At 37.8% G+C, this 17,900-nt stretch overlaps 1 protein-coding gene across 1 annotated transcript in view; it reads left to right on the top strand.

Annotated features, from left to right (window-relative positions):
- Positions 1-17,900, top strand: part of cacna1c (calcium channel, voltage-dependent, L type, alpha 1C subunit) — a 176,698-nt gene that overhangs the window by 146,536 nt on the left and 12,262 nt on the right. The window contains exons 27-36 of the mRNA XM_055054866.1: positions 2,371-2,458; positions 2,546-2,653; positions 2,734-2,786; positions 2,885-3,031; positions 3,503-3,704; positions 4,150-4,308; positions 4,690-4,800; positions 6,757-6,840; positions 13,234-13,320; positions 16,962-17,099. Coding sequence (XP_054910841.1) covers positions 2,371-2,458; positions 2,546-2,653; positions 2,734-2,786; positions 2,885-3,031; positions 3,503-3,704; positions 4,150-4,308; positions 4,690-4,800; positions 6,757-6,840; positions 13,234-13,320; positions 16,962-17,099 — 1,177 coding nt within the window. The remainder of the gene's footprint in view (positions 1-2,370; positions 2,459-2,545; positions 2,654-2,733; positions 2,787-2,884; positions 3,032-3,502; positions 3,705-4,149; positions 4,309-4,689; positions 4,801-6,756; positions 6,841-13,233; positions 13,321-16,961; positions 17,100-17,900) is intronic.

The following is a 17,900-nucleotide window of genomic DNA, read 5'->3' as shown; positions in this document are numbered from 1 at the left end:
TTTTTTTCCTACGAGGCACTTTTATCAGAAGTCTAGGTGAATGCAAGTCGACACGTGGTTATTTTGTCATGTTTAATAAAAAGAGCAGCAGGGCCAGCTTGGATTGGTGATTAACACACTGAACAGTATCTTGCAAAAGTAATAACACTCCTTGAACATTTTTTAGACTTTGTCATGTTACAAACACAAACTCTAATGCATTTCTTTGGGATTTTATTCCATAAAACAAAAAACTCTTTTTGAGAACCCAGCTGTTTTGTAGTCTGTGTGTCTTAATCTCAAATGACAAATTTTCACGGTCTATCGAGTTGAAACATTTGGCTGGGGCTTTGTTAGGTCTGCATAATTTGTAAGACATAAAATTTTTTTTTTAAATTGTGTAGATATGCCCAAAACATGTGAATCTTCTAGTAAATGGTAGTGAATAAAATTCTGACATTTGTGCAATGCATTTTTTATGTGTATTTGTGATATCTTTAAACATGAAACAGTAGGGCCACCAGTTCCATTTAGAAGATGTATAATTAGTAATTAGAATAAAGAATGCTCCACTTTTCAGATGTTTTTCTTTAACACTATGCATCAGTTTCTTTCCACTTCCTACTTTTATTTTTCTGGAAATCCATTTCACTTTAAAATACACATAAGTCGGTGGTTGGAACGTGACAGAACTTAAAAAAACAAAGCTTAAGAATGTAAATCGTTTTGAAGCACTCCGTATGCATCCTGGCCAATATTTATCTTCATATCTTATGGTCCTATTTGTATTTTTGCTTTTCTTTTAGATGGATAGAGTACTTCTTATCTTCAGGTGGTTGGTAAATAGTGTTCTTCATTCCTGTCAGCCCGCTCAACTCAGTCAATATCTTAAACTATTACAATATAAATACTTTTGACTTTTTTTCAAAGAATGTGCTATAACTTGAGTATATCCTCACAGCTAGTTTGACTGTGATATGTGGCTGATAACATCCCACTCCACGGAAACTGCCTTTAACTGCTTTCAGACTTTTTCCTTCCTCTGTAAACAGTTGCACAACAGGTGTTCTTATCCTATTTTCTCTTTTCGAAAATAATGTTTCTCTTCAAATCACTCCTTTAGCCTCCCCCAAAGTCACCCTGTTGAAAATTTATGTTGACATTTTGAATTCTTCTAACGATTCTAATGGAAAGATGGGTTCTTATCTAAGGACTTCACCCAGAGTAGATAATTGTCTAACAAAATCACTCCAATGCTTTTTTAGGTGCAAGATGTTCATAAAATGATCTGAAAATGAATTATAATAATTGGTGTTTACAGGAAAAAAAATCTGATTCCCTAATTAAGAACATTTTAGTTGTAATTTGGAAAATGACCGAGATTTCCTAATAGCTGTAGTGTACCAACAACCAATGCCAATACAATTGGGCAAAATGTATTTTTGCTCATTTTACACGTTCACCTTCCAAAGGAAGCATAGAGCAAACTTACAAATGGAGAATATACGCCACAAGTTCATTAAGAAATACATTTAGGAGAGTTAACCGTCTCAGTAAATTGCGAGTGCATGTGATTAGGTTTGATTAGCACTTTTTACACTTCTGAAGTAAAACTAGCCTGAAACATGATCTCCAGTAGCAAATAACCACAGATCCTGGATTCATGAATGGTTCTGTGCTCTTAGTTCATGTCCAATACAAAAAAAAAAAAAAATGTTGGTGCTGGGTTCAATATTGATGTTGGATCAGACCCATCTCTAATTTACAGTAAATAAGCTCTATTTTTATGAAAACATGTTTGTTGGCTTTATGAATAACTAATTAAGCACAGAAATCTGGTTCAGTTAAGATAACCAGTCTTCTTGCTTTTACTAATCAGTTAGTGGAAAAACTCAGAATGTCAACATATAAATTTGGTCCTTTTGTAGTACGTACAAGTCATTCTTTTTTGAGCACCACCTTTAAAGGTTCACACTGTTTGACCGTCGGCTTGACCTGACACTCTTTTACAGCACAGAATTTCTCTGTTTGCTTGTAAAACGTCTTGTCTTTATGTTGGTCTCTTCATGTTGTACTTGTGTTCTTGTCTATGTTTTTGTGTGTGTATTACATAAAAATTGCTGCTAAAGTTTCTTGTGAATCATTCTTGTCAGAGAGAATATTAAAAATGTTAGAATTGCTGTAGCTTTATTAATAATTGGGTCATAATGGGGAGTGGGGGGAAATCATTAATAGAATTATCCTTTTTCTCATTTGAGTTTTTTGTTTGGGTTAAAATAAAAACGCAGATAAGCTGTGATGCGAGTTCCTCCAAAATGCAGGTATTTTCCTGCGGAGATGTGCTTGGGTTGTTATGAGTGGGTGTTAATTTACCTTTTTTTTTTTTTTCAGGTCCAGTGCAATTAATGTTGTAAAGATCCTGAGAGTCCTGCGAGTGCTGAGACCGCTGAGAGCCATCAACAGAGCCAAAGGACTAAAGGTTCACACACACGCAAAAAAAATACTTTCCTGGTTCAAAGAGGCTGACATATATACACTAACTGTAGTCTTTGCTGTGGTTTTTTAGCATGTCGTGCAGTGTGTTTTTGTGGCCATCAGAACCATTGGCAACATCGTCATCGTCACTACATTGCTCCAGTTTATGTTTGCTTGTATTGGAGTGCAGCTATTCAAGGTAAAGAAAAGTGAGCAGATCATCCGTCTTTAGCTGTAAGAAAAAAAACATTAAACAAAACCTTTACATCTTTCAAACAGGGCAAGTTCTCCTACTGTAGTGACAGCTCCAAACAGACTCAGGCAGAGTGCAGGTACGAAAACTCCCTTCTACCGTGCATGGTGTTTTTTTTTCTCTTCGACTCTATTTGCTGGACAAATCACATCAATGTGTGTGCACTTGTGTTTTCAGAGGTTTCTACATCATGTATAAGGATGGAGATGTGGGGAAACCAGAAAAAGCCCATAGAAAATGGGAAAACAGCGACTTCAACTTTGATGATGTCCTGCAGGGAATGATGGCTTTGTTTGCCGTGTCTACGTTTGAGGGCTGGCCTGGGTGCGTTTTTCCTACTTACATTGACTTACAGAACACTTCATACTATTTGAAATTTTTCACATTTTTACATAAGAAACAAATATTTTGTCACTTTTTTATGACAAAGAAACACCAAGTATTGCTTTGAAATTGTTCCACAAAACCTGGGAAGTTTGACATCCATTTGTTTTGCACCCTTCTTAGTTTATATGTTTTGCTACAGTTATGGTGGTGTCTATTTTAGGGATGCAATTTTAAAAGGTTTTAGACAGTTTGTTTCAACTTTACATTTATGTAATTTGTTTGCATTGGTCCACCACATAAAATACATTAAACAGACAGAAAAGGAAGGTTGCAGTAAGGTAACAAAATGTAAAAAAGTTCAAAATGTACAAATATTTTTTCAAGTCACTACAAAGTTCAACTCGTCTCTCTGTGTGTCGATTTCTAACAATTAACACATTTTTTTGCGTTCTCCATCTGGTCTGTTAGGTTGCTGTACCGAGCCATAGACTCTCACGCTGAAGATGTCGGTCCAATCTACAACTACCGCGTGGTCATTTCTATCTTCTTCATCATCTACATCATTATCATCGCCTTTTTCATGATGAACATTTTCGTCGGTTTCGTCATCGTCACATTTCAGGAGCAAGGAGAGCAGGAGTATAAGAACTGTGAGCTGGACAAGAACCAGGTAGTGCTTGGTTTGGTCTGAGGGCGCTTTTAAGTCACTCATGTCGTTTATGGTGCGGTAGATCAGCTTCATGGACAAAGGGGATTAGGCATTCAGTGTGACAATAGGGGACTGTCCTTCTTGACAATGAGATTCTATAATGCTTGATAATGGGATTCTATAATGTCAAACATGAAAATATGAAAGTCAGGTTTCAGTAATAAGACAAGGTCACTCCAGAACAACATTACAAATAAAGCTGATGCAGCAAGTTTGACAGAAGAGCGAAAAAGAAGCTGGTTTTATTATGCATCATGGGACTATAAATTTTTTTTAGACTACCAAAAAATTCTTCTAGATCTTCTGCAGTATGTCAGTCAGGGTAAAAAACAAGTATGAAAAAAGAAAACTACCCTACAGGCCAATATCAGAGGTAAAAGCTCACATTTGTGGATGTGTGTCTCAGCGTCAGTGTGTGGAATACGCCCTGAAGGCCCGACCTCTACGTCGCTACATCCCCAAGAACCCTTACCAGTACAAGGTGTGGTATGTGGTCAACTCTACCTACTTCGAGTACCTGATGTTCACTCTCATCCTCCTCAACACCATCTGTCTGGCCATGCAGGTGAGTCACACATGAACACAGATATTCACCACTCTCCAGAGTTTTCACAAGCCTAGTAAAGAGGAAAAAAAAAAGCTTTTTCAAAATGTCCAACTTTTATTGCAGTTGTACAAATACACACTAACAAATCAAGGGATTTTCATGCAGGTGGAAAGAAAATCCCAAGTTAAGAATGACTGATTCTGAAACAACTTGGGCTATAATTCAGAATTTATATAAACTAAACTCTTTGAAACTAAAGATTAGATTTCTGTTTCTGATTTAGATTATGCTATGACATAGCAATAAAATACTTTCTTTCGGATGGGCCATACAAAAATTGTGAAGAGTGCTGCATTTAGTGATGCTGTCAAAGTTACATTCCCCTTTTCTCTTTTGCAGCACCATGGACAGACTAAAAACTTCAACGATGCAATGAACATCCTCAACATGCTCTTCACAGGACTGTTCACAGTAGAGATGATCCTAAAGTTAATCGCCTTCAAGCCCAGGGTACGTTCAACAGCACTTCATTGTAGATATGAGAATATTCATTTTGTGATATTAACAACACAAGCAAATTTAATTTAAGGCATATCGGTTTTACCATAACAGAACAGAAAGTGCACAGCTTATTTTAATCTCACTGCTCCCTTGTTACTTCACTGTGGTTGCTTTGTAGCTGCATTCATTCATTGGTCTAGGCTAATAATCCCCTTGTGTATTAGCAACTCAAACAGTAACAGATGGGAATGCTTCGCTCAATTACAGCAGCGTTAATGGAAAAATCCATACAAACAATCAGTAGCATACTTCTACCTCCTGAATTAAGAGCTCAGGTTTCAAATATATTCTGTACGATAACGTTTTTAATTATAAGGGTATCTTTCAATATAGAAAATCACATTGAGTATTTAAATTAAATTTATTCACTGTATGTATAAGAAATATTTATTTGTTGTTGCATAATTGAACTTTGCAAAGTTCTTGGAAGAATTTCTGCTCAAAACGCATGTCACTGTGTGGTTTGACAATCATTGAACTATTAATGTGAAAAAAGGCTCAGGTCTACTTTGCAGGTAATCTTGGAATTGACTCCAGCATGAAATCCTCTCTGGATGTCTACTGCATGCTGTCTAATTTATTTTTTGTTTCTTTTTAAACAGGTTTCACAGCCAACATGAGCCAAAAGGATGTCTTGATGTTTTAAATGGCTTTTCTAATATATGTATTTTTTTTTTATTTGGGAGTTATTTTAAATTATTGTATGCTTCTTGTTTTAATCAAGTTTGTCAAGATTTGTAGTGTTGGATGAGACCTTCCTTAGTTTTACAAGTCATGTGTGCCTATGTTAGGTTTAGCATTTATTAACACTGTAAATAAGTTTAAATATACCTGATTTTTAGCATGAAGTTTACTATAATTTTCTAAAAAGGCCTAAAGCCATCGTACCAAAGATTAGTTAAGATCGTTTTTATTTATAGAGCTACTATGTAGAACATCAGTGAATTTGTTGTGTTACAATGGCAGCTCAGTTCATATGGTGTCTTGCAAAAGTGCATATACATATGTATTTTAATTTTGTACTTTACATACTATATTTTACAGCCAGGTTTGTATTTTATTAGAACTTTATATGAATGGATGCACCAGGCACAAACTTAATTGGAGAGGTTGTGTTATCTTGGGACAAAATTAACCCAAACACCAAGCTATAGAAAATCTTATAGAGCACTGTTCAATCCATTGTATGAAAATGGAAAGACTGACACCACTGCAAATCTACTAAGACCACCTACACTGCAAGTATGGTAAAAGAAGCATCAACAAGGTCCATGGTCGATTCGGAGGAGCTGCAGTGATCGACAGTAAAATGCTTTAGGGAAAAAAACTAAAAACGCATTTTTTAGTAGTCATTGGGAACCCGGTCAAGGTAGACCGGAAGATAAACAGAGAAAGTGTGTCAAGACGTTGCAAAAGACATCAGATTGAGATTGATGTTTCAGCAAGTCAAAGGTCACAATTTTAGAGCCAAAGCAACAATTAAATGATTTAGAGCAAATTATATTCATATGCCAGGATGGAAAAGACATCTGGCAAATATTTAACATTTATGTTCAAATCAGTCAATCATTTTGTTGGTGCATAAAATCCTAAAAAATATATATATTTTTTTAAATTCATGAAATTTTGTAGTTGTGACAAAGTTTAAGGGGTTTCTATTTTTTGCAAGGCACTGCAAACAACAACAGTTGAACACACCATTTTGAACGGGTCCAAAATTTTATGGTAACATCTTGCACTTTTATGTGTCAGCTCATCAAGATGAGCTGATTGGGTTTTTTAAGTTTCTACAGTCCACTGTACAGCTTCATACCACTTTAATGGGGGCTGCAAAGTGGCAGCTGATGTTGTTTTCCTTCTAACATACCTTTTTCACCCTCCTCTTACTCACCTCATCCTGTGTAGGGGTACTTTAGTGATCCCTGGAATGTGTTTGATTTCCTCATCGTAATTGGCAGCATAATAGACGTCATTCTCAGTGAGATCAACGTAAGTACGATGCCCCCCTTTTCGCTCTTGTTGTCTTTTCTCTTCCTGTCCTCGTCTCGTGTTTCTTTTCTCCGCTCTCCTTCCCCTCTCCTTCACTTCTTCTGTGTCAGGCTGCTGTTTCTGTCTTCTTTGTCAGCCTGTTTCTCTTTCTTCCTTCTTCCTCTTCCTCCTCTTCCTTCTCTTCTCCCTTCATACTTAAATCCAAGATGGCCACTGCCACTAAGGGGGGACCCCCTTCGTCACCTTCTCCCAGCCTTACGGCTTTCCAAACAAGAAAGAAGAGCCTTCGCAGGCAGGGTTCAGCCTTAAAGAGTTTATCCATTGCGCTGTCCTTTGCTTCACTGTATCTGAAATGTTGTTGGGTTCTAGATTTATTTTATTTGATCGCACATACCCCTCACTAACTGAACTAACTCACTGACCAATCACAAGCAGTCTCACACAGCTTCTTAACTCCAACAGAAGGCACTTTTTCATTGTTGTTGTGATTTTGTTCCTGACTGTGGTTCTTGATGACATCTTTCATGGACAAGCATGACCAGCTGCTGCTGCTCCTCCTCTGCTGTCCATCGTTTTCAGACTGCCCCTTCTTTTGTTTTGTTCGCCGTTTAATTTTGTTGATTATTTCCCTCTTTCCTCCTGCTCAGAACTCCAATGCTCCTGTATGTAATGTTTTTATCTTATTTTTTCTCCTCTCTCCTTTGATTTCTGTCATTTCCATCTCTTTTTTTTGTGTTTTACGTTCTGTCCTTTTCTTTGTTCTTCTGTTGTTTTCCCCCTTTTTCTTTCCATCCCCTACACAGCATTATTTTGTTGATGCATGGAACACATTTGATGCCTTGATAGTTGTGGGTAGCATTGTTGACATAGCGATCACTGAGGTTAACGTAAGTAGTCCAACTCCCTCCCTCCCTTCCTTCCTTTTTGCCTTGCCTGATCTGCCATTCCCTCACACACAAACAGACCGAGCGCTGATTCCTATCTCGCAAGCTTTCAAATAGCCAAGTGAACTTCAGAGACGGCCACTGAAATTCACAGATGTTGCAGGATCGAATCAAAACACGGTCACCATTTTTCCCCAAAATTTTTATTATGTAAACCGCATGTTCTGCAACACACTGTTCCCCTCTTCTCACTGCCAATTTTTTGATGCGATTCCCAAATATTTGAAATGGCTACAGATAGGTGCACATGCCTCGGTCTGCTGAGCGTTGGTAGCATCAAAGACTCTTGCATTCGTCAATAGAAAACTTTTGCATTTCTTCAGCACTTGGTTTGGTTACACATTATCTGATCTTTCATCACTGCCAGAGGGACGTACGAAACATTACCCCTGGCATGATGGACACTGTATAGCATGGAAGATACAAAGGTGGTATGTCCAGGCCCGTTTCTGTGTCGAATGTTTTTTGAACAGATCGACACACATGCAAAACGCATGACTCTTCCAAGTATTAAAGAACAGCGGAAGATATTTTCAGTTTTGACCCGAGGATTGAAAACTCTCAATTCAAAAACGACCAGGAACACTTGAAGTTTAAATGAGGGGGGGAAAAAATTACAAGTTGCTTTTATCATAATGTCCATACATTGGAGGGAGAATTTGATCCATAAATGGATTTACTCAGTACTCCGTGAAATTTATGCAAATGTATGCATGACTTCACTTAATATCTGTATGGAGGCTCTATGGTCAGCAGTGGGGCTGAATAAGAATGAATTCCCCCAAAGACAAAGTCAAATGTTCAGTGTCTGTTGTGTTCACATATTAAGGACAATGGTTGCTTTATGTGATACTAAGGTACCGTTTGTAAAAGAATAGAATTCAACTTTATTGTCATTGCACTGTCACATGTACAAGCAACGAAATGTAGTTTGCATCTATCCAGAAGTGCTATACAGGATATAAATATGTATAAACAGTTGTACAAATATATAAACAGACTAATATCGATGTGCTATAAATAAAATGTTTTGTACAAATATAAATAAAGGATAGACTTTCAGAATATTTTCTATTAAAGTAAAATAAAATAAAAATCTACTATTATCTGAATGGTTAAATAACTAATTGATCTTTATATTATTCTACACTTAGAGTAAAAATATATCAAGGTTACGCATGCACTTGAATGCAGCATGTAACTTACGTAGCGCTACGCTCACGCTGGCTCGTTCTTATCTCTTCCCGTTTTACTGGTTATGGGAGAGTAGGGCCGCAACAAGAAGTGCGTATTAAAGTAAACAAACAAACAAACAGAAAACTAAAACAAAACGGGCACCTGACGGAACCCGGTGTGGTGGGGCTTACCTTAATTGTCCAATCAGAGTTCCTACTCCAGCTGACATCCTTTCGAGAAGGGCGAGCCCTCGCGATGCATCGTTCAGCAGACGCTCCGTGTAATAGTTTTTTTTTTTTTTTTTTTGTCTTTAAATGTGTAGTTTTTCTCTTTTTCTGAAAACACACCTCTCGTTATTTCTCGGCGGTTGGTCTTGGCAGGCGCGTAACTCCCCGGTGCTCCAATTGTTTACCGTCCAGCCGGTTTTCCCCCAAAACAAATCAAAACCAAAAGAAAAATAAACTTCTTCCCGGCCAAAACTTCCGACGCTCCTCTCTGGGTGGATCCGTCCCGAGGTGAAGGTTCCCCTTTTTCCTTTAGAGCTTTCCCGCACCGTACATCCCATAATTTCTCCAAAACAACAGCAGCTTCATTCAGGCCACCATCACTCAGTCACCCTCAGGTGGGCCACCACGAGCCCAGCGAAAACCACGTGGGCTGACAGTGCCCCGCCCACCAGTGAACCTTCAAAGGTGCCAAATAAAAAAAAAACAATCCAAAAACGGAGAGAAAAAAAATGAAATAAAAAAAGTGAACATGTAACACAAACCACTCTATACATTCTGGTTATTCATCTTAAATTAACTGCTAAGACATGGCCATCTTTATTAATCTTAAAAGTGGTCGTGAATGAGTGATTGGTGCAACCTTAGTTTATTTAACACACATAAAAGTTACGTTTGCTACTGACAGGCAAATATTTTACAAAGGCGATCGAGAAAACAGGGATGCATGTATATTGTTAGTTGGAAATGATCCCATAATATCAGATATTAGTTTCACTGAGGACAAGAAGCGAGTACACAATGTTTGTGGCACAGCAGTCTACTACCCTGAGCTGAAAAGCATGTTTTACCTCAGAAAACAGTTGGCTCTTGCATACAAATTAAGGCTGGTTTATCCCAGGAGTGTATGAGCTTGGCACTTTTTCTCATGGCTTTCAAAAGGGAATCCATTTGCCCCAGGAGAGGCTGACTATGCTGCCTCGAAAAGACACAGGATAAATTCCCAACTGTATCTGGATATTACATGTTTTATTCAGCTTTTTGCCAGCACTTTTCGTTTTGCAGGAAATAGCTGTTTAACAAAATACATTTTTTGGCAGAATATTAATTTCAAATGAATGTAGGTTTTTTAAATAAATTGTTATAACAGTTCATATTAGTTGAAAAGAATAACAATTGAAAAAAAGCCACCTTGATGTCGAGGTTTACTGGGCCGGTGATATACACCTTTGTCATCTATACGGTTCACTGATGTTGCACTGCACACTTTGGTTTGAATTGTGCACCTTAGTTGACTGATTGGGTCAGTTTGAGAGATTAATTGATTGATTTGGTTAATTGAATGAGTAATCTGTTTTTTTTTTTTATTCTTACATCTAATTTAAAGGCATGCACCAAGTCCTTTTCTTTTTTCTTTCATTTACTTGAAGGCATTTAATAATTTTGGCGTTGAGTATCCGAAGCTACACTTTGTTTTTCTCTCTCGCTCTCTTTTTTTTAAGAAACCCTCCGCACTTCAATCCTGATAGAAATGCCTGTTTTGAACCAGGACTCTGTTAAATAGCCATTTTAAATGTTAGCCTGCCACTTCATTTCATTAGTCACAAAAGTTCAAGTCCTTTTTTCCAACTGCACAGCAGATGAAATGCTTTTTTTAAAAGTAATGAAATGAAGTGTCGTGACAGACTAGCTTTTAAAATGTTATCACTTTGTCTTTAGTAAATAATTAAAAGGCCAAAACATCCCATCTGGGTGCGCCCACTTTCCCGCTCTGTGGGGTGCCTGTTGACTTAGATGAGCTGAATTTGTTGTTTTGCAGCTATTGAAAGAAAAATACATTTCCCTAACGCTGGGTCTTTAATTCTCCCCCAGCATCCTGCGGGTGCTTCTTAAACTTTGTCGGATTCTTTTACATTTTACTTTGGTTTGTGTAGAACTAGAATGAACAGATTGGGTAGTGGTTTGCTCTGCGTGATGTCTTGCAGAGGATGCCAGTTATGGATTGCATCTATTTCTCTCTTTCTTTGGAATGCTTCCTCCTCTCCTACCTTTCTTGCCTTTCTTCTTTACTTTCTGAGCTTTTTCAGTTCACTTTACCTTCTGTTGTTGATGTTTATATCTCCTTCTCTCTATCTTTTTCTCTCGTCGGTCTGTGGTGCTGCTTGCTCTCCTGAAATGCAAGCAGGGTAACATGGGTTTTCCTTCGTCCTCACAACTCAATCCGCTATTTGCATCATCATGAAATGTCGTTCAGCATACATTTCATGTAATGATTTTAACATTTCTCACAATTAGAGAACTTGACATCCTTAAAGTATCAATATGAAGAGGACTCCCATGTTACCCATAGAACTGACTGATTTTTATTAATTTTTTTGCTTGAAAATTTTATGTGCAATGAGAGAGCAGCTCAAGTTCATTTAAATAAGCTCGTAAATCCGGAGCTGCAGATAGAATCACTCACATCTGCACAGCCTGAACAGATGACTGTTTATTGGATTGGTTTGTCTCCGTTTGTTCTGGACACACGTTCACCACATGTAGCAGTTCACGCGGGGACACCGCTTTCCTGAAGTCTGTCATGTGGTTCCTGATTATTAAACTGAAAATGTAGTAGTACTGTTACTCAATATATTATAGCTTATTTCAACAATGTACTTCAGATCCATTGAGCACATACAATTTTTAAGCTTTCATTCAGCCATACAGATTTTTTTACTCTACAGAACCCAAAGAAAAGACTATGCTTTTCTGATGTAACAAAAGACATTCCTTTATTTGAATTTAAATAAATTACATATATTTGTTTATGTATTGTGCAATTCAAGTGATGAACTAATGTATTGGATACAGTTACATAAACAGGCACACTATTAAACCAATACTTTGCACATTTTGATTCAAATTTAGAATTTGATCGTCTCCATTTTACCCGTTAGTTTGAAGGAAACTTGTACAGAGTAAATTTATTTTCTAGAATATTCTTATTAGCATACTTAAGCAAAAGCTATGGTTTGAAGACAAAGGACCAAGTGATCTCATTGTGTAAAAATCGATTACAGTCAAAAAGATTAAACTCTTTCACTAAAGTTTATAGTGAATATTACATTAGTAGGCTTTATTCATGACACATGTGTGATCATATTATGTGTATGACCTTGTTAAAATCCCTTCCTTCTCCCCAAAATATATTTCATATTCAGTATTTCCTGTTCTTTGCTTCCTGGCTTTCCAATTTTCGCTTCCTTTCGTTTGTTGCTTTTCTATTTAACTTCCTCCCCTTTCTTTAAACCCAGCCTGAAAAATTATGTTCAATTGCAGTTGAGTTGTGGGAAGGCTTTTTAACATGGCCAGTTAAAACACGGTGTCACTAAACATTTTGCTCCTCTATGGCTCCAGTGTTAAATGCTGTAATCCCAGGGATGACCAGCAGATGTCTCCCTACAGACCGTTATTGCCAAGTCTTGCAATAGACACAAATTGTCTTCAAATAAATTGCATTGAGATGCACATAAAACCGATTCTTATTAACTTTTCGAGCCACCATCAGCCAAAATAATCACCTTCATGAAACTAGATCCGCTCAGTAAACATGCCGTCTCAGTTGAAGCGTCTTTGGCTGGATGCAAGAAAATACAATAACTTCCGGGAGGCCACATCGCATATGCGGAGACATCTGTTTCCATGACATCAGCCTATAAAGACACAGACAGCTCTATCAATCAAGAAGTGTTGAGGACCTTAAAGCTTTGGACAGATGTGTTCCTCACAGGTTCTACATGTTTCAGCCATCCGCTGCTTTGATAGGGAGGGATTTTATGTGGCCTTGGGAGGCGATGGGGGCCATCTGCCTGTGCCGTAAGATCACACATAAATCTCCCTTTAGACTCAGAGGAGATGACTCCTGTCACCAGTATGTGAAGGTTGATCAAAGTCTGAACTCCTGTGTTGTGGTTTGTGGGAGGTGTGGGCAGAGGCTTCACAAACACACACACAGAGAGGCATTCAGGCACTATTCTGGTGCTGATCTTTGTTGCCTTTCCTTAAAGCCAGCTGAATCGTCCTCGTCCTCCTCCTCCTCTTCGTCCTCCTCTTCCTCTTCTTCTTCCTCTCACCCCCATGTGGTAAGGCCAATGGTACGCCCCAACGGTAACCTCGCCCGCCTCCCTGCCTCCTCCATCATCTTTCCATCACTCTTTTCTTCTTTCTGTCCCTCTTTCTGACCATCAAAAGCATTCCGGCGTGTCATCTTACTTCTGTTGCTCGAGCATGCTCAGAGTTACATTCCTGTTCATCTTGTTTATATTGTGAATATATATATAATTGTATATGTCTGTGTAGGTGTGTGTGTGCGTGTGAATGTGCGGTAAGGGACAGTGCGTATTGCAGGTCTGGTATAACTGGAGTTCTGTGACTTACGTAGATTTATTGTTGTGTTTCTTATTGTGGCATCTTTTGTGCTTTCACATCGGTCCAAGTCATCATGATCACGCCTCCATGCAGCCTTTTTCTCTTCTCCACTGGCCTGCACATCTATCCGTTTATCTATCTGTCCATCTAACTGCAGTGCCTTAAAAAGGATTACCTTATAAACAAACTTCAGTATATTTTATATGCATTTAATGTTTTAGACCAACACAAAGTAATTATAAAGGGGGCGCAAAGTTATGGTTTTCAATATTATTTACAAATAAAACATACATTCAGTCCCTTTTATCTGATGCCGTAACTTAATTTTTCAATGAAGTCCTTTTAACGTCAGTGTAAAGTTCACAGCTCAGGTGAACTAATTTGTTGACAGGACAATTTTTTGTGCAATCCAAGGCAACTGGAAGCCATTGTTGGAAAAATGCTGTTTCAGCAGAGACAGGAAAGCTGGTCAGAGTTGATGGAAACATGATTGAAGCTAAATATAGGGCAGGCCTCGGGGAAAACTTAGTAAGAGACATGAAGATTGAGCTTCATCTTCCAGAACAACAACCTAAAACAAACACAATGAAATGTATTAGATAAATGCTCTCCAATTCCATTTCCCAATATTCTATCTTACAGCTTTCTTTTACATGTCTTCCCCAACACACCTGAATTTAACAAATGGCTTCTGCTGAATTTGATAATATGCGTTAGGAGGTAATTGAGTCATTTGATTCCAGTGTGTTGGAATAGAGATGCACCTATTAGAAACTCTTACCTGAAGTTGACAGAATATACATGATGCAAATTTAAGTTTTTTTATCTTCTTCTAAAGAAGAAAACCTTCCACTTCAAAATAATGTGCAACTTTGTCTTCCACACTAATGTTTGTGACAAAACATGAGAAAAAGTTCTCTTTAGCCAGGCACTGCATCTGTCTATGTTTTAGTTTCAAATTGTGTTGTTTTGTTTGTATCTGATTAAATCAAACTATTTTTCATCTTCAGCCTCTCCTTCTCGCTCTCCTCCTCTCTCTGTCACACTTTCTGTCACTGTACCTCTCTTGCCCACTTGCCCAACTCTTCTATTGGTGCAGTGGCGCCCACTGTGGTCCAGTTGTGGTATTTTTTGCAGTGCTGAACTGTGATTTCCACTCCTGAGAAAGACGCATCGTTTTCCACTTATCTGTCAGTGGAGTCTGGGACAAAATCCACTCTTAAAAGAAGTTAACTTCTATTGTTAAAGATAGCAAAATTCATTCTAAAATAAAAATGTTCGAGTTTTAGTGCACAAAATTACCCCTAATTTAGCTAAGTGTTATTTTTAAAGGTATGTGTAATGTCCTGTTGTCCCAAACTGCAAGGAGATGTGTGGAGAATGACCAGTTCTTTGTAAGAGCGCACAGTGTGTTCTTTGTGGGATTAACACGAGGACTTTATGGCTTCTTGGAAAAATACAAATGGCAAAATGGAATCAAGTTCTAGACAGGGTGCCGTGTTTCATGGGTCACATTCAGATTGTTTAACATTTTCTTGTCATTTTTGCTGTTTTTATTGTTAGTCCGGACTTCGCTTCCAACCCTTTAATTAGACCGTTAGTCATATCGTCTCTGTAGTTTTTACTGCTTTTGTTATACAGAGAAACTGAGAACTGGTGCTGCATTTTACATCTCCCGTTTTTGTCACACAGAGAAAGCAGAAGTGGTATAAATAAATAAATCTGTATTAGAAGAGCACTCAGCCAGACGTCTAAATATTTAATCGTTTGTTAGTTCCTGTGGGCAGCATCAGTAGTTTTAAGATGTTGGAAATAAGGGTTTTCTTCAAATTTGAATTCTTTTTAAATTTTATATTGACAATTTAAAAAGGCAAATTTTCCAACACATGCCAAGTAACTGATTGTTCCAAAGGCAACTTCTGTGGTGTTTAACAAAGTTTCAGGAAGATGTAATCAGATATGGGACATGAACGTGTTTGCTTAGCTATTCTCCAGTTGTCCAGATGTGATGTATGATAATTCGCGAGCAAGCTTTGGCTTTCATGCTGTATCTGATTCTACCTGGTGTCTGTATAGTTTCATGGACGTGTATGTACAGGTGCATCTTAATAAATTAGAATGTGATCAAGAAGATACATTTCAGTAATTAAGTTAAGGTAACTAATGCTATTCTGGTTGTTCAAGGAGCAATATAATAAAAAAGTAGATGGAGGAAAAAGTGTTGAAAATTGTACACAAACTGCAGGGATAACAAGAGCTGGAGGAGAGTCACAAAGCATGGAGTGCCTGGAGTTAATTCTTTAAAAGCCACTTCATGCACGTCTAAGATGATCTAAATCTTTATTGTTCATTCAACTGAAAAGCTTTTTGAAAATGCTGCTTTTATTTTCCGTTTGGACTTGCCTTGCAACAATATTGACCAAAGTACAAATACCGGGTTTAGTAACGATGGTATCACTGGACTAGATCGGCCAGTAACAATACATATGAGCTGAATGGAGCTATTAAAGAAACCTGGGGTTTCTTAGCACCTCAGCAGAGGCACAGGATGAGCTGCATGCCTGCAGCACTTATGCAAAATATTGAGTGTCTATATAGTGTATAGACACCCTTGGACAATTTTTTTTAAATTATTGGCCTTAGATAATAATTAAGTTCTCTGGAAGATAATATTTTGAGCTGAGCTGTAAGTCAAAATCACCAGAAGTAATACAAATAAACTCTGAAAATATGTCGGTGTGTAACAAATATGAGATTCATTTTCGATTACAACCCAATTTATTAAAAATGCACCTGTACCTCTCGCAGTTGAAGACTTTTGGTCAGTCTCAGTTGCTGTAAATATAAAGAAGCATAGCCATCCAGATCAAAAAGACAGTTTCGCAATTAAGAGTCAGAGACCTTTGTCATTAGGAAGCTGCTGGATAATTGTATTTGTTGCCAAATAATTTTTCCATGAAGTCACATAAATAAGCATGACTGCCCGATTCTCTCCCAGATCTCTTTTCTTGTTTGATTTTGATGGGATTTCCTTAGGACGCTGATTTCCATTTATTAACTCTGTGTGTTTGTGTGTGTGTGTTTATATGTGTGTTATGCATATTTACATTCACGTCTTTGTGTTTATGGTAATATGCATACAAACGACCTGTGTGGTTCATATATCTTTGTTTATATATGCATGTCTGTCATTGCCCATTTATACCCGTTTGTGTGAACTGTGTGTGTGTGTGTGTGTGTGTGTGTGTGTGTGTGTGTGTGTGTGTGTGTGTGTGCGTGTGCTTCCCTCCCTTATCAATTTGCATGTGTTTCCATGCGTCCTGTGTTTTTTTTTCCTCTGAAAAAAAACACCAAACCCCACCAAAAGGGACTTCAGAATTCTGAAGAGAACGCCAGGATCTCCATCACCTTCTTCCGGCTGTTCCGCGTGATGAGGCTGGTGAAGCTGCTATCTCGCGGGGAAGGGATTCGGACCCTGCTGTGGACCTTCATCAAATCTTTCCAAGTGAGGGGAGAACCGGACACTACATGCTAGAGAAAATGGGGCAGCGCACAAGTGCTAATCTTACTCACTTTGCACTTTCTTATAAAACTATGCTCTTGTTTGAGGGTCTAAGATTACGCGATTGAAACCCAACAATGTCTCCTTTCCTTACCTCATCCCTCCCTGCTCTTTATTTTGCAGAAAGTCATGGAGATGGGATGAGGGAGGTAATGGAGAGAAGGTTTGGATTCCAGCAGCATAGTTAGGGAAATGGGATGAAATTATAAACACTTTTTTCTGCTTCTTCCCCATCTCCACCTCTTCTTTTTCATCTTCAAGCTCCCTTCTCAATTCTTTTAACTCTTACACATCCTACTATCACTAACTCTAAAAGCTCATCATTTCCCTATAGGCAAGATAAGCAGAAGTTAACATAAGTTCAAACAAAGCACCAAAAAAATCTAAATCATTTGATTGACTTGTAGATAAAAGACAAAAGGGAATTTGTTCTCTCTCTTGTGCTTGGTAAGTTGGGCCAATTCTTGTAATACCCTATGAAGAGATTTAAAAGCAGTTTCTTGAAAGTCATGTAGGCCCCAAAACATCAATGAAGTACTCATCGTTTCAAAATAGTAATTCAACAATTTACAGTTCTGGCAGCATTCAAATTCTTGTTTCTGCTCTCATAAAACTCTCACATGCAAAAATGAATGATTAAGAAACTTCAGGCTTACGATTAGTTCATAGTTGCTTCCATGAGCTGATTGCTGACTCCTCTATAGGTATTGTCAATTTCTATGGCATTAACTGTAAAATACTCTA

This window comes from Poeciliopsis prolifica, unplaced genomic scaffold (assembly GCF_027474105.1).
Source record: "Poeciliopsis prolifica strain line A6 unplaced genomic scaffold, Auburn_PproV2 SCAFFOLD040, whole genome shotgun sequence".
NCBI lineage: Eukaryota > Metazoa > Chordata > Actinopteri > Cyprinodontiformes > Poeciliidae > Poeciliopsis > Poeciliopsis prolifica.
Note: the sequence above shows the minus strand (reverse complement) of the source record. Positions and strands in the feature narration are given on the sequence as shown.